This window comes from Labeo rohita, chromosome 1 (genome assembly GCF_022985175.1).
Source record: "Labeo rohita strain BAU-BD-2019 chromosome 1, IGBB_LRoh.1.0, whole genome shotgun sequence".
Classification (NCBI taxonomy): Eukaryota; Metazoa; Chordata; class Actinopteri; order Cypriniformes; family Cyprinidae; genus Labeo; species Labeo rohita.
The window spans coordinates 24869311-24894447 of record NC_066869.1 but is presented as its reverse complement, the minus strand read 5'-3'; the positions used below and the strand labels follow the sequence as shown (position 1 = coordinate 24894447).

The 25137-nt window shown below is 35.9% G+C and overlaps 2 protein-coding genes across 4 annotated transcripts in view; one reads left to right on the top strand and one right to left on the bottom strand.

The window, feature by feature from the left end:
- Positions 1-1985, bottom strand: part of gpm6ab (glycoprotein M6Ab) — a 59079-nt gene extending 57094 nt beyond the window's left edge. Inside the window, exon 1 of the mRNA XM_051108739.1 lies at positions 1885-1985. Coding sequence (XP_050964696.1) covers positions 1885-1888 — 4 coding nt within the window. The 5' untranslated portion in view covers positions 1889-1985. The remainder of the gene's footprint in view (positions 1-1884) is intronic.
- A 2683-nt stretch (positions 1986-4668) lies between these two features.
- wdr17 (WD repeat domain 17) overlaps positions 4669-25137 on the top strand; it is a 33446-nt gene continuing 12977 nt past the window's right edge. For 2 of the 3 annotated variants that reach the window (XM_051109657.1, XM_051109648.1), the window contains exons 1-9: positions 16754-17045; positions 18593-18721; positions 19977-20160; positions 20338-20568; positions 21042-21293; positions 21522-21644; positions 22977-23164; positions 24533-24701; positions 24800-24891. In XM_051109657.1, the coding sequence (XP_050965614.1) occupies positions 17001-17045; positions 18593-18721; positions 19977-20160; positions 20338-20568; positions 21042-21293; positions 21522-21644; positions 22977-23164; positions 24533-24701; positions 24800-24891 (1413 nt within the window). In that variant the 5' untranslated portion in view covers positions 16754-17000. Of the gene's footprint in view, positions 4951-16753; positions 17046-18592; positions 18722-19976; positions 20161-20337; positions 20569-21041; positions 21294-21521; positions 21645-22976; positions 23165-24532; positions 24702-24799; positions 24892-25137 lie in introns of those variants that run through there. The other variant, XM_051109666.1, reaches the window with a different exon arrangement.

The window sequence follows — 25137 nt, the reverse complement described above, 5'->3', positions numbered from 1 at the left end:
CTACTGTCACAGCACTGTTTCAGTATTTCGCCACAGCAACTGAACAGCTGCATCATGCAGACGATATACATTCACAACATATGGAGCTCCCACTTCATTACCATATGGGCAAAAATACAGACTTGGGTATCTGCTATTCCCTCCTTTTAATAGATATCGGTGTGGTTGTGGCATACGTTACACTGGTACCCTCACACAGAAACACATACACACGCCAAAGGCACTGGCTGACCTTTTAACTGGACATCTGTAGCAAGACACGGCTGCGGCCTAGGAGACAGCATTCCAGTTTTAAGTCCCTGAACCCCATAAACCCAAACCCATGTTCAGCTCATTAGACTGTCCGACAGCCAGTGAAAGAAGAGCGAGAACAGGGTGGTGGGAGGTAAGGGCGGTCTCACAAAAACAGAGGCGCTTGTCAGGATTATCAAAGGCCCCCCACACAAGAGGAGAATGTTTGGAGGCGGCTAACAGAGAGACATAATGTGCCTATTTATCCCTCATGTGACTCCATGCATATATTAAACAGAGCATACAGAGGGGACAGACCATCAGCAGGCACCATGAATGAGAGCAAAGTCTGTCTTTCTTCAGCACAAACGAGTGTTGTCATTTTTCATATTCCAACTATAACTGGTAAACAGAGCAAGGAGTGAGAACCCCAGAACAGCAGCGCCTTTCAGATGCCAAGACCCAGATCTAAAATACACATAATAAGAACAAACTGTTTTGTGCCTAAAAAGAATCAATTCAGTTTGTGCTCTGAAGCAGGTCAAAAGGTTTTAAAGAGCTGGGATTGATTCTTTAGCAGGTGCTGCACATGAGACACAAGGTGCATTTGATTAGTGAGGTAACCATGAACTTCTGCACCTCTACTTTCAGCTTTTCCGCAGCTGATGTAAACATTTCCTGTATTTTTGATAGTGTTCCTGACAATAATCTCTTCCTGTGTCATGTTTGCACAGCGTCCGAAGGAAAAAAAAAAGCAACAGGATGTGGGGACCTCAGGTTCTCAGAGTCTCTGGAAAACATCTTGTTTAGATCAAATTGTGTCTTGTCACAGATAAAGAGTTGAGAACACTTGTCAAGCATTTGAAAGTACTTTGTAACACATTGCTGCAAACACAATATCTGAATGACATTAAAAGGCACAGTCAGTTCTCTTTATCTGCACCAGGTACAATGACTATAATCTGATTATGAGCTTGGGCAACTTACCAACATACTTAAATCGGTATCAATAGAAAGGCATGTTTGCTTACGTACAGTATAACAGATACATTTCTTACATATTCCACTGCAAACTGAAATAGAGACAATCATAATGTGATCTTCCTAACAATGCTGCTTTATCTCTGTCCTTTTCTTAAAAGTAATAGCTTGCCTAAAATGAAAAGTGTATCATCATTTACTTGTTATTTTAACCCCTCTTTTTTTCTACTGTGGAGCACAACATATGTTAGAGGGACAGTCACCATTCACTTTCAACGTATGGAGAAAAATGCAATAAAAGCCGCAGCTGTCATTCTTCCTAACATCTTTTGTGAAAGAAAGTCATACAGGTTTTGAACAACATGAGAGTAGGAAAATTATTACAAACACTAATTTGTTTCTGTGAGCTATTACTTATATATTTATATATAACACTCTCAGCTCGTTCTCTTGAGTAAGAGAGCAACCTACTTGTTGAATCAAACCAGTTCATTCTCAGCAGCAGCTGCTTGACAATGTGTAAAAGCAGTATAAACAAACTTAGACCTTTAACATTCTGTCATTCCCTCCACTGAGTGATCATACTTGTACATCACACAACTCAGTTCATCTTAGAGACTTTTCGAAGTCGTCTTTTTTGACCTCAGTTAAAACGACAAAGCAATGACTTACCCATGTTTGAGACTAAGAGCTTGACAACGCAGAAAAAGTCCAGAGTTCAAGAGTTTGACACTGAGAGCTGGGAGCGCAACCGTCGGTATATTAATGACGTGACGTCACAATCACTAACGGGCGGGGAAAACTTATCAATGACAACGTATCGTTTTTTTTTTTTTTTTTTTTTTTTTTTTAGATAGATAGATTTCATGAACTTAAAATGTAACATTTAAGAAAATTGCTATTTTTTCTGTTTTATAATCGAGATTGCTTTGCTTACTGAGTCTTTTATATATTAATAAATTAAAATGTATAATAATATTAAAATACTACTACTACTACTACTACTAATACTAATACTCCTAATAATAATAATAATATAATGCAATTTTACATGGAAGACGAAGCCTAAAAAAACGAATAAACAAATAAATAAATAAATAAACACACTATACCAGTAAAACGTTTTTGAACAGTCAGATGTTTAATGTTTTTTAAGACGTTTCTTCTGCTCACCAAGCCTGCATTTATTTGATCCAAAGTACACCAAAAAAGTAACATTTTAATTTTATTTTTACTCTAAAATAACTCTAAAATATAATTTATTCCTGTGATTTCAAAGCTGAATTTTTATCATCATTACTCCCACATGATCCTTCAGAAATCATTTTAATATTCTGATTTGCTGCTAAAAAAACATGTATTATTTTTATTATTATTATTATTATTATTATGAAAAAAGCTGAGTAGAATTTTTCAGGTTTCTTTGATGAATAGAAAGTTCAGAAGAACAGCACTGATCTGAAATAGAAATCTTTTGTAACATTATAAATGTCTTTATCATCACTTTTGATCAATTTAAGGCAACCTTGATAACTAAACGTATTAATTTCAATATTTTCTTTCCCAAAAAGAAAAAAATAAAACATAGTGACTCCATGCTTTTGAATGGTGTAATGTTACAAAAGCTTTTTTATTTCAGATAAATGGTGATCTTTGGATCTTTCTATTCATCAAATAATCCTGAAAAAAATGTACTCAGCTGTTTTAAATATTAATGATGATGATAATAATAATAACAAATGTTTCTTGAACAGCAAATCAGCTAATTAGAATGATTTCTAAAGGATCATGTGACACTGAAGAGTGGAGTAATGATGCTGAAAATTTTGCTTTGACCACAGAATTAAATTACATTTTAAAACATATTCAAATAGAAAGCAGTTATTTTAAATTCTAAAAATATTTCACAATATTACAGCTTTTGCTGTATATTGGATCAAATAAATGCAGGCTTGGTGAGCAGAAGAGAATTCTTTAAAACACACAAAAAACTGTTGACTGATGCATTTGTCCATTAATTTGCGAGGAGATAACTACCTACAAAAATAAAAGCTTTTTTTTTTTTTTTTTTTTTTTTTCAATTAATTAGTTTATTTCTTTGTGCAGTTCACTGATTTGAGTCAGTGTGTTCCACAGGCTATTTATTTTCCTTCAACATGGTAATGAAAAGAAAGCAACGATTTGGCTAAGGTAAAGGAAATACATTTTAAGATATTGCACAGGTACTATCCTTGTAACTCTTTTATTAACAAGTTTAGAAAAGATGTCTCACCTAAATGTTCATTTTGTAATTTAGAAAATGAAACACTTACACACTTATTTCATAATTGTAAATACTCTGAAGATTTTTGGAAGCAGGTATCTAGGTTGGTTTTTGATATATTTTATAAAATAATTAAAATAGATGAATCTATGATCTTTTTTTTAAATTGCAATACTGGATCGCATGTAGTAGATAACACTTTAAAGGTGTTAATACTTCTTGGGAAGTTCCATATACATAAAACAAAAATAATGTCTATTACTCCCTCTTTTAATTTTTTTTGTAAAGACCTTAATATATTTTATGACTCATTGATCTCAGGTACTAGAAACAAGAAATGTATAAAAAATATCTAAAATGTTGTTTGTAAAATTTGTTATATGGGTAAGTCATTGTTATATGTTATATGTGTCCCCCACTTTTACTTCTGTTTATTTTATGTTTGATGTTATGTATCTTTGTATTTTTGTTCTTGAAAGAGAAAAAAAAAAAAAAAAGCAACGATTTGGCGGCAGTTCGCAGTTTCACCATGGCGGGGAGGTCATTCACATGTTCCTGTCGTTTAAATATAGAGAGGTAGGCATAACCTGAAAATATTGACTATAGAGATTTCCACGAATTTATTATTTTTCTCAAATTGTCCAGATGATAATTTCGGAATTTCCATGTCTGTGTGAAGCCTGTACTAAAATGTAATGTCTGTTCTTGTGTATTTTACTCGACAATACCTGCTTCTTCTTCAGTATTTCCCCCGAACACACCCTTCTATGCAGTGCAATGGTTCACAAAATGATATGTGTAAGGTTAGCAGTGCTCTCTGCTGATAGAATACAGGAGTTGCACTCTCAAAGTGACATACTTGAATAAACGTATGATCCTGAATATTCGGATATATCTTTTATCTACAGTAAATAACGATTACATGCGACCACAAACAGATATAATCTTTATGCAAAACCGTAATTATTACTGTTATGTTTTAAAATTGCCAATGCAATGTGCAGCGAGCGAGGGGTGAAAGTCCACTAATGAAACTGAATCTCTGTGTGAAAAGGCTGGCGGATAAATAATGCATCATATTCTCTCCCTCACGCAGCCTTCACCATAGGATACGTTAGCCACATACAGTCAGTTTGAATGAACGGTTGCCAAATTACACAATATTGTCATAATTCCTTTGTTTTTTCAACAAGAGGTGGCCAACCGTGTGGACTACAAGTACGAGAAAGCGCGGGCACGTGAGCCCTCCCCGAGTGAAGATTACATGGATTTGGTCGACGATTTACGTTGATTGACCAGGCAAATGACTAATCAGCGTTCAAAAGCAAGGGACAGCATGTGACATCATGTTTCGAATTGACCAATCGTCGCAATGAATCGGAAGCAGCGTTAACAAACTACATAAACCAAGTGTTTGTCCGTCAGCGATACACCTAATCTCAGCACCAGGTCGCTGTCCACTGACATACAGAGAGGTAAGCGATCTGTATTATTTATGTTCACATGTTTCACTTCTGTTTTCAACGCAAAAATCGAGTATATTCGCTTCACTTCCTCAAAATGAGACGTTTGGATACATGCGTTGCTTTTTAAAAAACTACTTTGCAAACCCTGCTTATATGGACCGGACCGTGAACAGCATTGTCCGTATATTGTTGCTGTAAAGAAAAGACAGACAGAAAGAAAGCGATAAGATAACACTGTAATGGACATAGAATTGTGTTTCATGTCCTTTTTGAGAGGGCTCCTGTTGAAATGCGTTTACTGAGATTTTGCAGTTGCAGAGCTGAAAGCGTAGTAGTATTCACCGCAGTAAAGATAGTTTGCGGTTTGATATTCGGATTTCTTTTGGCTATAAATACACAACGCGCTGTCATAAACATGCAAATAATCCCGAATGTGGTTCTCCATGATTTGTGAATTCTGGTGATGATGTGCCTTTTGGCCGAAATTTTATTTTATTTTTTCGACTCTTAATTTTATAATGCTTATAGCCCCGAAAGTTGGAAACTTAGCAGACTGAAACCAGTGTCATGTGAACCAGCTTGATCTGTGAATTTTTTCACAGCAAAGCTCTTGTCCGTAACCCCCTTGGTAAGTCCGCTATAGTAAGGAATGTGAAAAATATGCGCTCTTCATGTTTAACGTATTTTGCCATTAAACACGCAGACTGCTCAAATACAAAAACATTGTTTTTAAGTCAAACTCGATTTGTGAAAACTTTCACAATCGCTATTTATTGCGTAACAGTGTTCCTAATGCTCTGCTCTCTTTTTCTTCTATCAGTACTGGTCAGCTGACCCTTCCCTGAGTCATATTATTCACTATTCTGATCTGTGAAAACTTTCACAGTTCAGTACTGGTCAGCTGACCCTTCCCTGAGTCATATAAATCACTATTCTGATCTGTGAAAACTTTCACAATTCAGTACTGGTCAGCTGACCCTTCCCTGAGTCACTAACATCACTATTCTGATCTGTGAAAACTTTCACAATTCAGTACTGGTCAGCTGACCCTTCCCTGAGTCACTAACATCACTATTCAGATCTGTGAAAACTTTCACAGTTCAGTACTGGTCAGCTGACCCTTCCCTGAGTCATATAAATCACTATTCTGATCTGTGAAAACTTTCACAATTCAGTACTGGTCAGCTGACCCTTCCCTGAGTCACTAACATCACTATTCTGATCTGTGAAAACTTTCACAGGTCAGTACTGGTCAGCTGGCCCTTTCCTGAGTCATATTAATCACTATTCTGATCTGTGAAAACTTTCACAGATCAGTACTGGCCAGCTGACCCTTCCTTGAGTCATATTATTCACTATTCTGATCTGTGAAAACTTTCACAGTTCAGTACTGGTCAGCTGACCCTTCCCCGAGTCATATTATTCACTATTCTGATCTGTGAAAACTTTCACAGTTCAGTACTGGTCAGCTGACCCTTCCCTGAGTCATATAAATCACTATTCTGATCTGTGAAAACTTTCACAGATCAGTACTGGCCAGCTGACCCTTCCTTGAGTCATATAAATCACTATTCTGATCTGTGAAAACTTTCACAGGTCAGTATTGGTCAGCTGACTCTTTCCTGGGTCACTAACATCACTGTTCTGATCTGTGAAAACTTTCACAGGTTAGTACTGGTCAGCTGACCCTTCCCTGAGTCATATTATTCACTATTCTGATCTGTGAAAACTTTCACAGTTCAGTACTGGTCAGCTGACCCTTCCCTGAGTCACTAACATCACTATTCTGATCTGTGAAAATATTCACAGGTCAGTACTGGTCAGCTGGCCCTTTCCTGAGTCATATTAATCACTATTCTGATCTGTGAAAACTTTCACAGTTCAGTATTGGTCAGCTGACCCTTCCCTGAGTCATATTATTCACTATTCTGATCTGTGAAAACTTTCACAGTTCAGTACTGGTCAGCTGACCCTTCCCTGAGTCACTAACATCACTATTCTGATCTGTGAAAACTTTCACAGTTCAGTACTGGTCAGCTGACCCTTCCTTGAGTCATATAAATCACTATTCTGATCTGTGAAAACTTTCACAGGTCAGTATTGGTCAGCTGACTCTTTCCTGGGTCACTAACATCACTGTTCTGATCTGTGAACATTTTCACAGGTCAGTACTGGTCAGCTGAACATTCCCTGAGTCAGTAACATCACTATTTTAATCTGTGAAAAAATTCACAGTTCAATTTGGGTCAGAATAGTGATGTACATGAATCAGGAAATGGTCAGCTGACCAGTACTGAACTGTGAAAGTTTTCACAGATCAGAATAGTGATTAATATGACTCAGGGAAGGGTCAGCTGACCAGTACTGAACTGTGAAAGTTTTCACAGATCAGAATAGTGAATAATATGACTCAGGGAAGGGTCAGCTGACCAGTACTGAACTGTGAAAGTTTTCACAGATCAGAATAGTGAATAATATGACTCAGGGAAGGGTCAGCTGACCAATACTGAACTGTGAAAGTTTTCACAGATCAGAATAGTGAATAATATGACTCAGGGAAGGGTCAGCTGACCAATACTGAACTGTGAAAGTTTTCACAGATCAGAATAGTGATTAATATGACTCAGGAAAGGGCCAGCTGACCAATACTGAACTGTGAAAGTTTTCACAGATCAGAATAGTGATGTTAGTGACTCACAGAAGGGTCAGCTGACCAGTACTGAATTGTGAAAGTTTTCACAGATCAGAATAGTGATTAATATGACTACGGGAAGGGTCAGCTGACCAGTACTAACCTGTGAAAGTTTTCACAGATCAAAATAGTGATTTACATGACCCACGGAAGGGTCAGCTGACCAGTACTGAACTGTGAAAGTTTTCACAGATCAGAATAGTGATTTATATGACTCAGGGAAGGGTCAGCTGACCAATACTGAACTGTGAAAGTTTTCACAGATCAGAATAGTGAATAATATGACTCAGGGAAGGGTCAGCTGACCAGTACTGAACTGTGAAAGTTTTCACAGATCAGAATAGTGAATAATATGACTCAGGGAAGGGTCAGCTGACCAATACTGAACTGTGAAAGTTTTCACAGATCAGAATAGTGAATAATATGACTCAGGGAAGGGTCAGCTGACCAGTACTGATAGAAGAAAAAGAGAGCAGAGCATTAGGAACACTGTTACGCAATAAATAGCGATTGTGAAAGTTTTCACAAATCGAGTTTGACTTAAAAACAATGTTTTTGTATTTGAGCAGTCTGCGTGTTTAATGGCAAAATACGTTAAACATGAAGAGCGCATATTTTTCACATTCCTTACTATAGCGGACTTACCAAGGGGGTTACGGACAAGAGCTTTGCTGTGAAAAAATTCACAGATCAAGCTGGTTCACATGACACTGGTTTCAGTCTGCTAAGTTTCCAACTTTCGGGGCTATAAGCATTATAAAATTAAGAGTCGAAAAAATAAAATAAAATTTCGGCCAAAAGGCACATCATCACCAGAATTCACAAATCATGGAGAACCACATTCGGGATTATTTGCATGTTTATGACAGCGCGTTGTGTATTTATAGCCAAAAGAAATCCGAATATCAAACCGCAAACTATCTTTACTGCGGTGTAGTATTCTGGTTATTTATTGTGCTGTTTACTGTAACTTTTCTGAAGGTGATTTGGAAGAACTCCAGATGAACTGTATTTGAGGAAATGCACTAGAGGCTCTGTTAGTGCTGTTAGAGGTCTGCTAATGCGTATCAGAGCCTCATCACAGATTTCATTATGATTTTGAGCATCTGAGCAGACAGTGCTGGACAGATTAGACATAGTGAGAAATTAGATCCGTAATCAGCTTTCTCCTGCCAAGACGCATAGACAAGCAGGACTAATGGCCAGCGCTTCTCGAGACAGGTAAAATTGGACATGCAGCCATGCGGAACGTCATAGATATCCACTTGGCACATTGACTTGTGGGACAAGTTATAAGACCTCATGCACAATTCATGTAAGAATAGTCTGTTTAAATTTGGGTTTTTGGCATGGGCTGTGCGAATTGGTAGTTTTTGGTTGTGCCATCTTTTTTAAAATTGTCGGAGAACTGCTTGATGCAATCATAGTCAGATTGAGGAAAGTGTATACTGTCCCTGGGGACTCTTATAGTCTCTATGGGGTGTTTAGAGGAAAAGATTTACAGATTAAGTAACTGAAGATGTGGCACATGTGGTTAGGGTGATGAGTGTTTGATCATAACAAGAAAATGGAAAAGATGGTGTTTAGAGAGTATTTGACAAAAAACAAAACAAAAACTTATAAAACACAAAGCATAATGCTGAGTGAAGATTCTAATCACTAGGAAAAGATTAGATACGCTGAATGCCCAGTGTTTCTTATGTTGTCAATCTTTTTATCCTCTTTAGGCCCCATGTAGAGAGACTGTGATTGTGTGCCTGTACTTAATATAGTAAGTTCCTCACAGCAATAGCATGACATTGTTTTAGTTTTGCTTTGTTAAAACAGAAATTATCACTTAAATGTAAAATGTTTAGGGCTGTCAATACAGTACAGATTTTTGTAATAAATAAAACCTCCATTAATGTCATGTTTTTTGAGTTAACGTGTTAACACTTTTAATTTTGTGTGAAAAAAAAATATCTGTATGGAATTGGTATTTGTGTGGCTGAATATACTTGCACAAAAATAAATTAAAAAACAAACAAAAGAAAAATCAATTATAATGACCGGGATACATAAGACAAGCAGCTTTGAAACGGTACCATATGCATTGCTAATACACTCTAAAAATATTTTTCAGAGTTGCAAATAAAACAAATATTATTGGAGTGTTCAAGAAAATGCTATTTCAGTCTTTCTATTCTGAAAATGTCCCATTCATTTAATGTGTTACTTGACATTTCTTTGTAATTATATGTGAAATTTAGTAGTTTCTCAGTGAAAATTGTCTCACCACCAAAACTGACATTCATTTGAACAAAACATGATGTAATATGATCACTTTCTTTTAGCAGTATGCATTTATTGGTTTATTTACTTTATGAAAGTAAACTTTTTCATTGCTATAAAGTTTACACAAGTCAGAAATGAGCTTCAACTGCATGTGCTCTTTTATGACAAGCTTTGGTGCTTTTGTTTTGGTGCTGCAGACAATGAGAGACATGGCTGCTATTCTCTTCTTTGTCTTTTTCATGATAGGGTACAGCGGGGCTTTAGCCTTTTGATGTTATTTTCTGCTAAAACACTCAACAGCAGAAAAAAAGCCACAGTACTTTTCTAAACACCTGTTTGTTGCTATGTCTGATCTATGAGAACATTTCTGGCAACATGTTAAAGATAGTTTTCAAATAAATGTGCAATTAATCACCTTTAACAAAGTGAAAATCTCAAATCTGAAGTCTCTAAATGTATGTGACAATTTAAGGCGCTCTCACTAGCTAAACATTTGCACCCTTTGAAAGCAATTTTAAATATGTTATACAATAATTATTTAATGTAATTATTAGTTTTAATATTCATTTTATTAGTTTTATGTAGCTAATAAGCATCCTTGAAACTGTCACATATATTTGGAGACTTAAAATTTTTACTTTGTTAAAGGTGATTGTTGCACTTTTATTTAAGCATCAGCTAAATATGAGCAAGAACAATATTTGGGGTAAAAATTCCCCATATGTAACCATGGATCATGAAACTATTCATAAGTAGCACGGGTATATTTGTAGCAATATTGTATGGGTCAAAATTATCGAAACTATTAAGTAAAGATCATATTTCATTAAGATATTTTGTACATTTTCTACCGTAGATATATCAAAACGTAATTTTTGATTAGGAATATGTATTGATAAACTTAATTTGGACAACTTTAAAGGCGATTTTATTAGTATTTTGATTTTGTTTTTTTTGCACCCTCAGATACCAGATTTTCAAATAGTTGTATCTCGGCCAAATATTGTCCTGTCCTATGACATCCTTATGACTGGTTTTGTGGTCCAGGGTCACATATTGTTAGAGCCCCAAGATATAGCCAAGATGTGTTAAAATAAATAAATAAATAAAAAAAACCAAACAAACAAAATCAAACCAAAAAAAAAAGGCTAAAATATTTTAGCATAGATCAAGATGAGATAATGTGCCATTTGAGTATGATTATACTAATCACCTCACCCACCTCTCTAATCCAGCATTTGCTGAAGTGATGTGCTGAAGTGATTGCTATTATAAATAATACATGAATGTTACTTAAAATATCCTGTTTTATTAAGATTTTGTACAACGATATCACTAATGCACCTATATTTGCACTATATTACAATAGTCTTCTCTGGCTTTCTTTATTATTGTTAGTCAAAACAAACTTCTATCATTCTTTTTACACTAATAATGTTGCTCTATCAGTATTCAAGAAGTACCAATAGAATTTGTTTAATACATTAAGTGTATTTTGGGACCTTTTTATATATTTTTCATCATATTGTATAAGTATTTTGTCATATATAAAAAAGTAGTAAAAAGTAAAAAGTAGTTCTGTCAAATGATTAATCGCAATTAACTGCATCCAAAATAAGCGTTTTTGCTTGCATAATATATTTCTGTGTATATTTATTATTTATTTCTAAATACACACACATACAGTATATATTTTGAAAATATTTACATGTATTTACATGTATATATTTTTATTCATATAATTAATATGATATATAAATATATAAAATATCCATGCCTGTGTGTGTATTTAGATTTACATAATAAATATACACAGTACGCACAAATAATTATGTAAACAAAAATTTGGATGCAGTTAATCGCAAATAATCATTGATTATTGATTATATTAATTTTGATTAGTAATATGCATTGCTATGAACTTCATTAGGACAACTTTAAAGGTGATTTTCTCAGTATTTTGATTTTTTTGCACCCTCAGATTCCAGATATTCAAATAGTTGTATCTTGATCACATATTGTCCTATCCTAACAAACCATACATCAACGGAAAGCTTACTTATTCAGCTTTCAGATGATGTATACATCTCAACTCAAGAAATGTACACTTATGACTGGTTTTGTGGTCCAGGGTCACATATGCTTTTCTGAATGGAAACTGAAGCATACAGCAGCAACTGTCTTCTCTGGACAACGTACTTAACAAAGTGCTTTCATTCTGACAAATGGATCTGTAGCTGGGGCGATAGTGACAATCTCTTACCTACAGACATGGTTTTTGAGTTCTTTGTTTTACTATCACACAATAATAGCCTGGACAGTCTGGTCTATTCATAGATTTATGGAGGGTAGGATAATGGACGTATATGTGTCAGTCTTGCATTGAATTAACATCTATCTGTGGCATGCAATGTGATTTCTGTGGTCACAGTATTGTCCCAATATCATAGTTTCATAAATTCATTATAAATTCTTCAAAGAACAGGCTCCAGTGCTTTATTTCTTAAAACAGTTTTTGCTTTATTTATGCAGTAGGCTGTTTGTTCAGTTCCAGTTCTTGCATGTGCCCTGATCTCTCTGGATTTGTGCTTAGGCAGAAGTAAACAAAGATAAGCATGTAGGTATTCTTATGTTCGTGATGAAAGAGAGGTACTTACAGAGCTATCTAAATTATGCAAATGTTATTACAGATCTCATTTCAGTGCTATTTGTATGGAAATACATTGTCTGGGAAAGAAATTGCCATCAGGCAATTTTCTCAAGGACTTTACTTTTGTGTGATATGATGTCAGTCTAGAATCTAGAAGATTCTTTTGTTGTATTTGTATTATAAAACGCTTGTAATGTTTTAAATGTTTTTCGGTGTAGATGAATGAGGCTTGTGTGACTCACTGAAGTTACTCACGGAAGCGTGCGAGCCGACGCGACAAGCTTATGTAGGTGGTGTAGGAGCAAACGTAGGCTGTACGTCGATACGGTGCATGTGTTACCCAGGTGTAGGATGTTTGATGCTGGCCGGCACTCTCGCCCTCTCCAGCAGAGCTCCTGCCACTTCATCTCAACCGCCTCTTGGAGTTTAAGTCTCCATCACCAAGGAAACGGTTTCATGATTGGCCTATCTCTCACTCTCCCTCTGTGTGTGTTTTGCTCTGTCTGCATTTCACTCACGCTCTCCCCCGCAGCCCAGCCGAAGGGGTAGGAGGTGTTGAGGGGGTGACATCACTAACAGAGCCAAACTTCTGCTGATCACGATCTCTGTGGCATTTGGAGGCCTGAGGTCGGAGTCACAGACAAACACACAAACAGATTTCTCAAAGATCACCCAATATTTGATCTCATCTCATTATTACTGTCTTCATGTGCTATCGGAATTATCATAAATGTGACCCTGGACCACAAAACTAGTCATAAGGTTTTTTTTTTTTTTTTTTTTTTTTTTTTTGAAACTGAGATTTATACATCATCTGAAAGCTAAATAAATAAATTAAGAGTTTTCCACTGATGTATGGTTTGTTAGGATAAGACAATATTTGTCCGAGATGCAACTTTTTGAAAATCTGGAATCTGAGGGTGAATCTGAGAAAATTGCCTTTAAAGTTGTCCTAATGAAGTTCTTAGCAATGCATATTACTAATTAAAAATTAATAAGTTTTGATATATTTACGGCAGGAAATTTACAAAATATCTTCATGGAACATGATCTTTACTTAATATCCTAATGATTTTTGGAAAGAAAAATCGATAATTTTGCTACAAAAATACCCATGCTACTTAAGATTGCTTTTGTTGTCCAAGGTCACAAATGGCTGCTAAAATCATATTTATGACTGGGAAACTTGGAGATCATTGTGATATCCAAGTTTTCAAATTTTATTTGTGATATGTTCAGTTATTCTTTTTAATAATTTATCTTTTTAACTATTTGTACATTTTTCTGAATATCAGTCATCAAAGCTCAGTAAATATTGGTCACATACACAGAGATTTACTTTAAACTTCACCAAGCTGATTACTCACTGAAAACTCTCACAGATCATGTTTTTATGTCATTTTAAGTCTAATTTTGACGTAACAAAGTGGTTTTTATCTAAGTGTGTGAGTTGTTTACTTACTTTTTTAAAATGAGTCTACCATTACTAAACGTTAGATTTAGACACTAATTAAGCCAATGATGACAGTAAAGAGCAAAGAACTATCCAACCGTATGTTGGCGCACGTGATTAACAGCTCACGTGTGATGTGCTCTGTGAAGGGCCATAAGTAGAATATATATTGCTACAGCGCCTTTCAAACAGAATGCACTTTTTCTGTTGACAAAGATGCGACGCAGGCAGTGGAATAGGACTAATGGCCAGAAGATGGGAACTGAACGTCTTTTAACATTTTTAGCACAGTCGAAAAAAAAACCTGTGAATAACTGTTACTGTATGTCTGATATTTCATGTTTGCATCATGGTGACAGGCTGAAAGCTGCTGTTTATTGTTTTTACAGAAGATTTATAGCTAACAATAGTCTAGTGGTGTTACAGTTTTATGCAAAACTTTGGGAACCTTTTGCAGAATCTGTGAAAATGTAAATAATTTTAATAAAATAAAAGAGATCATACAAAATGCATGTTATTTTTTATTTAGTACTGTCCTGAGTAAGATATTTGACAAAAAAGATGTTCACATATAGTCCACAAGACCAAAAAATAGCTGATATTATTAAAAAAAAACCCTTGCAAAAGTTGGGAACCCTTGGTTCTAAATACTGTGTTTGGTTACCTGGATGATCTATGTTTGTTGTGAACAGTTAAACAGAACACTGTTCTTCAGAAAAATCTCCACATCCTGCAGATTCTTTAGTTTTCCAGCCTCTTTTGCATATTTGAAGCCTTTCCAGCAGTGCCTGTATGGTTTTGAGATCCATCTTTTCACACTGAGGACAATTGAGAGACTTAAACACAACTATTAAAAAGGTTCAAACACTCACTGATGCTCCAGAAGGAAACATGATGCATTAAAGAGCCAGGGGGTAAAAACTTGATGGATGAAAATGTCAAATTTTTTCTTAATTTGTTGAAATACAGTTTTTTTTCCATTTAGTACTGCCCTTTGGAAGTAACAGACGATACTTGCATGTTTCCCGGAAGACAAATTAAGTACAATTTACCTTGATCTTCAAATTCAAAAAGTTTTCACGCCCGTCTCTTAATGCATCATGTTTCCTTCTGAAACATTAATGAATGTGTAAACCTTTTTGAATAGTTGTGTCCCTCAGTTGTCCTCAGTGTAAAAAGATGGATCTCAAAATCATACAGTCACTGCTGGAAAAGGTTCAAATATGCAAAAGATGCTGGAAAACTGAAGAATCTGCAGGACCTGGAGGATTTTTCTGAAGAACAGTGCTCAGTTTAACTGTTCACAATAAACAAGGGGCTCATTAACAACCATCACAAAACAAAAAGCAGTCGTAGATCATCCAAGTAACCACACAGTATTAAGAACCAAGGGTTCCCAAACTTTTGCAGGGGGTTATTTTAATAATTTCAGCTATTTTTTTGGTCTTGTGGACTATATGCAAACATATTTTATGTAAAATATCTTACTTAGGACAGAACTAAATAAAAAAAATAACATGCATTTTGTATGATCGCTCTTATTTTGTTAAAATTATTTACATTTTCACAGATTCTGCAAGGGGTTCCCAAACTTTGTTGTAAAACTTTATACCTTAAGTCATCTTGAGTTTGAATTACCTTGACTTTTAAGATTTTTAAAGCATTTCCCTTGTATTGTTTCTGAACATATAATATGTATAACACAAGTTTGTACAGAATGTAACAGAAAGTGATTTGTTTAACATTTACATCATGTTGACAACTTCATGTGTGGTGCATTTGGAATAGAATTTTCTATAACTAGAGGGTTAATAAAGAACAAGTTACTTGAATCATGTAGTACATTTTCAAGTTGACTAGTTAAAAATTGTTAAAAAAAAAATAGAGAATCGGTCAAACTTTCAGAGAAAATGGAGATTTCAAATTTTTTGCTATATCGTCCAGCCCTAATGCAGTCATATCCTATCATATCATGATGATTCATTCATTAGTTATCCCCCACTTCATTCTCAGTTATCCCCCACCAAACTCATTGCATGCTTTAGAGGGTCTGTTAAGACTCAATGGGCTCAGGGGAGGCCAGAAAGACGTGGACTCCCACTGTAACTTTACCTGCTGTTTCTTTAGAAAAATGAGTGATGTTTACACTTTTTAGTGTTATATTTTGGTAATACTGGCGTTGTTTTTTTTTTTTTTGTATGGCTATTTTTTTCTCATCCAATATTTTGAGACACTGCCTCCCTTGTCTCCTCGGAGGAAATGCCCCTGTGCAATGAAAGTATACACTAGAGGGGCTTATGCATGTTTGACAGCATACAAGAAGCTATACATTCATGACAACAAAACACTTGAACACGTAATTACAACTTCAGAAGTGGGAAGCAGGAAATTTCCCATATGAAGGCAACATATATCTGCCCGTCTAAACAAGCCACTTAGCAGAGACCATTTTAAAATTAGCATTTTTTACATTTGCAAAATGGGTTAAATGGAAGCCCTTTAAACTGTGCTTATTTTTAATGTCACTTCGGACAAAACACCCTGCAGTGTGGGCTGTGTGAGTTTGTGCATGTGTTATGTGTACGTGTCATGCTGGACAGTTTAGAGGAGGGTGTTAATCATGATGAGCAAAAGGAAGAATAAACACCTTCAAGAAGGCTGCGCAGGGGTGAGATGAGGTTTGTGGTTGCGCGTATGTCGGGGAGGGGGTAAGTGAGGGAGTTAAAATGAAGGGATCTTGCTGTTGCCTGGCTACCGGCGGGAGCTGTTCCGTCGCTCTCGTCTCCAGCCACCTCTCCCACACGAGCAGCCTGCACCAGTCAATGAGCATGTTCTCTTTCTCTCCTCCTCTATCCCCATTTCTCCATACACATGCACTCGCGCAGTGGGCAACAGTCGCACACAGACTATTGAAGCAGCTTTTTTTCTTGTAGTCGCTAACGCAGAGTCCCATTCAGCTTTGCTTCTGTGAAGGCGAGAGGATAGCAGACATGGAAAGCCTGTGCTGGTTCAGCAGATATCACAATGAACCAAAGGTAGGAGCTGCGTGACGGTCTTTTAGCCATCTGGTGTAGCCTTTATCCCTTCAAATGTAAAGAAGAGAGAGGGAGATGACACAGAGATGGTGATGAGGGCTGTTTCCTCAGTGTCACCCTAAGGAGCTGCTCACACAAGACGTGTTCTTGCGTTCAAAAACAACTAGACGCGGCTAAAGAGAAATGGAACAGAATGTGTCTTGAGACATGCATTTGAAAGTTGAACTGTTTTGACTTAACATGAATGGGCCCAAATGGAGCTTAGAAGCAACAGAGTGAGGTCTGGTATTAGTAGGTCTTAAAATTTAGCTTATTGTGAGCTGCTATTTAAAAATTAGTCAGATTAATATTCATTAGATGTATGTTAAAGTTGGCATATAATGGTAGTAGTGACAGATCTTTATCTCCTTATGGTGACATTGTACATCTGAGTGACATGGATTATCCAAACACACAAAAAATTGTAGGTTGGGGACTTCTATCCTTCGGTTGTAGTTGATTGGTTGTAGCTGAAGGACTAAATGATTGGAGAAGTCTGGCATGCATCATCAGAAGATTGAGTTATGAATTTGATAAAGAACTGAACATATGATTGGATCATTTGTTTACAGTTAATTCCAAAATATGTATTTAGAAAAGAGAAAAGATGAATTTTCATTTCATGCTGATGTTAAATGGGGTGTTTGATTCCAGATTTTTCGGAGTCAGCTCTGATTCCCTACTTCCACTGCAGAAGTCAATGAAATCAGGGTCAAAAATAGAATACAGTGGCATGCAAAAGTTTGGGAACCGCTTGCAGAATCTGTGAAAATGTGAATAATTTTAACAAAATAAGAGAGATCATACAAAATGCATGTAATTTTTTATTTAGTACTGTCCTGAGTATGATATTTTACGCAAAAGATGTTTAAAAATTGACAAAAAATTGGCTGGAATGATTAAAATAACCCCCTTCAAAAGTTTGGGAACCTATGGTTCTTAATACTGTGTGTGGTTACCTGGGTGATCTACGACTGCTTTTTTGTTTTGTGATAGTTGTTCATGAGTCCCTTGTTTGTTCTGAACAGTTAAACTGAGCACTGTTCTTCAGAAAAATCCTCCAGGTCCTGAAGATTCCTTAGTTTTCCAGTATCTTTTGCATATTTCCAGCAGTGACTGTGTGATTTTGAGATCCATCTTTTCACACTGAGGACAACTGAGGGACTCAAACACAGCTATTAAAAAAGGTTCGAACATTTACTGATGCTCCAGAAGGAAACACGATGCATTAAGAGCCAGGGGGTGAACTTTTGAATTTGAAGATCAAGGTATTGTCAATTGTACTTTATTTTTTTTATTCTGGAAAACATGCAAGTATCTTCTGTTGCTTCTGAGTGGCAGTACTAAATGGAAAAAAAAAGATATTTCAACAAAATAAGAAAAAGTTGGACATCTTCTTCCAGTTCAAAAGTTTTCACCCCCTGGCCCTTAATGCATCGTGTTCCCTTCTGGAGACCAATGGACATGTCGCATATCCTCATTGGTGTTACTGGTGTCTCCTTGTCCAGGTAAAGATGTCTCAGGTGAAGCAGGTTGGCCTATTGGCCGCTGGATGTCAACCCTGGAACAAAGACGTATGTGCTGCCAGTGGGGACAGATTTGCATATTGTGCCACGCTTGCTATATATGTGTACCAAGTAAGTGCAAACTATTGGAATGTCAACTGTGGTAAACCATAGACTAGGTAAACCATAAACCATAAACCATAAACACAAGGAAAATTAATTCAAAGTTGTAGTTCAACCAAAAATGAAAATTCTTACATCTTTCACTCACACTTGCAAACACACAAAACATTAGTTAATCTTCAAAACACAAATGAAGATATTTTTAATGCAACCTGAGAGTTTTAATAAGAGTAATAAATGTTGATCAAAGCATATACATAGAGCAAATCAAATGTGGTCAATGGAAACTCAAATATGCTTGCTTGATACTTGAGAACCTCTGTGGTTTGTTCTTGAGTATCAAGCAGGTATGATCTATGTATGTGCACTAATCAATGTTTGTATGTGAATATAATTAAATGTTCATTACAGTAATAAGCAATTATGTTTCAAATCTCACAATTCATGTAGATGACTTTTACAATGCCTTTATGAACACTTTGATTAGTCGAAGTTTCGGTGGATTGGATTTTTCATGAAGGGACAGAAATCTTTTAGGTTTCATTTAAAACATCTATATTTGAATTTTTGGGTGAACCCTTAAAAGGGGTCATCAGATGCCCATTTTCCACAAGTTGATATGATTCGTTAGGGTCTTAATGAGAAGTCTGTAACATACTTTAGTTAAAAATTCTCAATTGTAGTGTAAAAAACACCCTTTTTACCTTGTCAAAATCAGCCCTGTTTGGATGCATTTGCCTTTAAATGCTAATGAGCTGTGCTCACCCCACCTCTCTCTTCTGTGGGGTGACGAGCCGTTCTGTTTACTTTAGCCGCATTTAGCCGCGTTTAGCCGCGTTTAGCCGCAAAACCTACTATTATTAAGAAAGGCGATCTGCAAAGATGCATAAAAAACCCTTATACTCACTTCTGCTGTAGGTAAAGCTGGATTACGAATGATTTGTGCAAACATAGACACATTTATGTAGATCACCAGGTGCATTTCCTTCAAAAACAAAAGTAATGTTAATCCTCTGCATCTTCAGCGGCTCAGATGGAGTAAATGATGACTGCTATGTTCATTATTACATCCAACAACAAAACACCTCAATCGCTCAATCTCATTGCCAACACACATTTATGTTCAATCAACATGTAAGTTTTGCATCCAATGACCCCTTTAACACCCTACAAATGTATTCTAATGTGTGTTAAATTTTTAAATAATCAGGTTTAATTTTTTATATTATTTTTGAGTGGCACTGATTGAAATCTGTCCTTCTAGCTTGATCACAGATATAATGAGTTTAAGCTGCGAGCAATCATGTCTGAGCACAAGAAGACAATCACAGCTATATCATGGTGTCCACACAACCCTGAGGTGTTTGCCAGTGCTAGCGCTGATAACCTGCTTATCATCTGGAATGTAGCCGAGCAGAAGGCAGTCACACGGCTTGACAACACTAAAGGTACTGGCTCTGACACTTCAACAGTAGTATTCAAAGAAATACACACCACTTTAGGACACATATTCCACCTGACAGCATGTGTCCTCCAAAGCATCACTGAAGATGCCTGTATTTAATAATTGTTTCTGTTTGTGATTGTTTCATGTGAAGTCTTACACTTGCCTGAATGTTTTTCAGGTATCCCAGCTTCTCTAAGTTGGTGCTGGAATGCAGGAGATAGCGTTGCGTTCGTATCCCACCGGGGTCCTCTGTATGTATGGACCATCTCTGGGCCAGACTCAGGAGTCACAGTGCACAAGGAGGCTCACAGTTTCCTCTCGGATATCTGCCTGTTCCGCTGGCATCCACTGAAGAAGGGAAAAGTGGTATTTGGACACACTGATGGCAGTCTATCCATCTTTCAACCAGGTAGAATGACTGCTCATGTTTGTTAATACTAAAAACATGTAATTCCAAACCTTTATGCATTTCTCTTTTCCGCTAAACACAAACAATGATATTCTGAAGAATGTAAATCAAACAATTGTGACCAAACACTGACAATGTGTCTGAACATGCCTACTTTAATTCTATATACAGTATTAGACGGGAAAAAAATGATATGTTCTGAGTTCATGGAGATTCAAATGTGTGCATCCGGTGGACACTTTACTATCCCATGAGGCCACAAAAGAGGATTTGTGAATGGCAGTAAAGCGACAAGGTCACATGACTAAAATATAACATGACATACTGTAGATAAAAAAAAAAAAAAACTAACAGTATGAACTATATCCGGATTTTAAAAATTTACATTATTAATAGTGTCTGTACTTTTGTTTTTAAAACTGCCCGAGACTAGCATGCAAAATAACTTGCAATTCTTTAAATTATTACTTTAGGCTCAAAGAATCAGAAGCATGTACTGCGTCCCGAGTCGTTAGAAGGCACAGATGAAGAAGACCCCGTCACAGCTCTAGAGTGGGACCCTCTCAGCACAGACTACCTGCTGGTGGCCAACATGCACAATGGCATCAGACTGCTGGACTCTGAATCTTTATCTTGCATCACAACCTTTAGTTTCCCCAGTGCCGCTGCCTCTGTGCAGTGCCTGGCCTGGGTGCCCAGCGCCCCTGGCATGTTTATCACAGGAGGTAAGATAAATACGCACAGAAGCACCAGTGGGAAATGGTAGTTTTTAGCTAAACAGGGCAGATCTGATCTGATTTTAGAACTCTCATTTAATTATTAATTACATTTACATTTTACATAAAACAGCAGGGGTGTAATGGTAGTGTAATGGTAGTTTGAAATGGAACACTGAATCATATATCTGCATAGTTGCATCAGTAAAAAAAAAATAATTATATTGAATTCTCAAGATTCTCAAGTTGGCGTGCTGAGAATATGGAACGTATCAAGAACGACTCCTCTGGATAACTTCAAACTGAAGAAAACCGGCTTCCATGCACTTCATGTTTTAAATTCACCACCAGCAAAGAAACGTATGTTTTCATGTTCTCCATTTATCACTATATACTGTGTTTGTATACTCTATCACAATGACTATGTTTACATGCACCCTCATAATATAATTATAATGAGATACGTATAGGCAGTGTTGGGGAAAGTTACTTTTAAAAGTAATGCATTACAATATTGCATTACTCCGTTAAAAAGTAACTATTTGACAACAGCAAAAAAAGTACTTAGTACTTTTTATGGAAATTAATGAATTACATGATTTTTTTCATATGTTACTTTTTGTCACCTGGGCTGGGCTTGCTTTTTTTGTTTTTAATAATGGAAAAAATTAAAAGTTATATATTTGGCAACTGTAAGGGCCCTTACACACCAAAAATTAAATTAATAAGCCTCGGGCTGAAGGAAGAGCCTTTTGTCTCCGCTCCTCACTTGCGATTTCTCTCAACACAGGGACAGGAGAGGTGTCGGTGAATGAAGTCACTTACTTTACCTATTTGAAAAAGTAACTCAGATAATTCTTTGTAAATTAATGAAATTTTGAAGTAATGCATTAGTAGTTACTTAAAAAAGTAATCTGATTACATACAGTGCCCTCCACAAATATTGGCAGCCTTGGTAAATATGAGCAAAGGGAGCTGTGGAAATAATTCTGCATTGTTTATCCTTTCGATCTTTCATTCAAAAAAATTCACAAAATTCTAACCTTTCATTGAACTAAAACAATGGAAAGTGAGGAGCAAATCTCATTATGAAATAAATGTTTTTCTCCAGTTCGTGTTAGCCACAATTATCGGCACCCCTAGAAATTCTTATAAGTAAAATCTCTGAAGTATATTTCCATTCATATTTAAATTTTTTAGCACACCAGGGTGACTAGGAGCATGAAATTGTCCAACCATGACTTCCTGTTGCACAGGATTATAAATATAAGGAACACAAAGGCCAAATTCCCTTAATTGTCCATTACAAGGAGTGAAACCAAAGAATATAGTCTGATGTGTAGAACAAGATTGCTGGGCTTCACAAAATAGAAAGTGGCTATAAGAAAAGAGCTCATTTGCAGTGGCATTGCTATCACATTTAGTCTATATCATGGTGCCAAATAACCTATTCAGTATGTCTATAGAAGTGTGTTTTGCATTTGACTTAAGTAGGTTAAAACAGTGGCCAGTAACACACCTACTATATGTGAGTTTATCATCTGAATAATGAAAATGGCATGTTAACAGGATCGAAGAGGTTTGCTCATGTCATGTAAACTTGATGCGATTAAATCCTTACTCAGATTATTTGAAATAATCAGATTATTGGTGCACATCTAAACATAGTCAATGTTGTCATCTCTCTTTTAGCCTTTTGCTCGATTTCTCCTTCCAAGAATCACTACACATCCTCCACTAGCGAGGCTGTGCCTCCACCTACTCTTTCACAGAACCAGGCCTTCTCCCTCCCACCCGGCCATGCTGTCTGCTGCTTCATGGATGGAGGGGTTGGACTGTACGATATGGGCACCAAAAAGTGGGACTTCCTGCGGGATCTGGTAGGAAACGTGACATGTTGTTACCTGTGTGCCAACATATATTGAAAATCCTTGAAATTATTATTACAGTTTTTATGTTTTATATCATGAAAAAACCCTACACTGTAAAATATTTCATAAAATTTCTGGTAATAAAAACTGGCAGCTGTGGTTGCCAGAATTTTACTGTAAAAATACGGTAGCAACATTTTAGGTTTTACAGATTTAACTTAACATTTGTATACCATAATTTTGTTAACTGATATAATGTTATTATACAAACCTATGGAAGTACTGAAATCTGTTTTTTTTTTTTGTTTTTTTTCCAGCTTGTACTACCGTAAAATTACATGTAATGTCCACTACAGTTTTTTACCATTTATAGTATGGGAACTTTCCGTAAATAGTTGTTTACTGTAGCATTTTTACAGTCCTTTACCGTTAAAATCACTGTCATTTTTTACAGTGTACCCTTAAAAAAATTTGGGGGGGGTTATTTTGTAATTAAACAGTGAATGCAATCACCTACAATTCTGTTTTATATTAGTCATCTTGCTGTTGAAGAGGTGCCCTTCAGTCCTATTGCTGATTTTAAAGGTCACGTGATCAGCAAATTCAGCAAATATACATGTTATTTTCTCAGACAAACAGCTCTTTCAGTTGCCTTGATTGTTATTAATGACAAAGAAAATGCAATAAAGCCTTTTACCACATGGTTAAGTAAGGAATAATTGACTACTGTGTTATCATAAATTAATGCACACCTGAGGTGATAATGCGCCCACAACACAAAGCAAAATGTGCAGACCTTGGGTGTGCATTAATTTTCTGAAGCGGTCCTGCATTCATTTTCAATAACTCATCAGTCTGAACTCAGTTATTTTGTTTATAGCACTAATAGCATCTGTACTTAAGGTTATTTTAGGACATGTGCTGAACTTTTTCCATGAGACATTGATATAATATTATTAACTATAGTTTTTTTTTTAGTTAATATTATCAGTTAGCTTTTATTTTTGTATTTTCAGCTTTCATTTTATTTTACTTTAAATTTTGGTCATTTCGTTACTGTGTGCTTTTGTAATTTTATTAATTTGTGTTTTTTAGATTTCTATTTAGCTTTCATTTTTTATTCTTGTTTTAGTAATTTAGTACTTCAACTTACATTTATTTTATTTCAGTTAGTTGCCAAGGCAAGACAATTTAAAGTTTTTGATTTAATATTTACATTTTATTTTATTTTATTTCAGCTTTGTCAATTAATGAACACATTTTTTAAGAGTTTAGTTTTAGCTAACGATAACACTGAAATCAAGAATGCCATAATAATGATTATACAATTATAATACAAGCATGAAAGTTTTTATGACTTTATTCTTTTTGTCACAGGGCCATGTTGAAACTATCTTTGACTGCAAATTCAAGCCAGATGATCCAAACCTTCTAGCTACAGCTTCATTTGATGGAACAATAAAAGTTTGGGATATAAACACCTTAACTGCTGTTTACACATCTCCGGGCAATGAGGGAGTGGTTTACTCTTTGTCGTGGGCCCCTGGTAAGAACGGGTTATTACTGAAGTTTCAAACATCTTTTGTTTTTGTGGCTGTTTGTCAAAATCTCTTCTTCATTTCTCTTTTTCACTGTACCCTGAAGGAGACTTGAACTGTATAGCAGGAGCAACATCAAGGAATGGCGCCTTCATTTGGGATGTAAAAAAGGGGAAAATGATCACACGATTTAATGAGGCAAGCACTGAACAAAACTATTTGAATTCTTATTTTTTATTGAACGTTTGGTTTATCCAGAGTTTCACAGTTACTAATTATTTACAATGAATGTTATTTAAAGGAGAAGTCCACTTCCAGAACAACAATTTACGGATAATGTAATCACCCCCTTGTCATCCAAGATGTTCATGTCTTTCTTTCATCAGTCGTAAAGAAATTATGTTATGTGTAACTGTTTTGAGCCAGAATACACAGAGTTCAGGG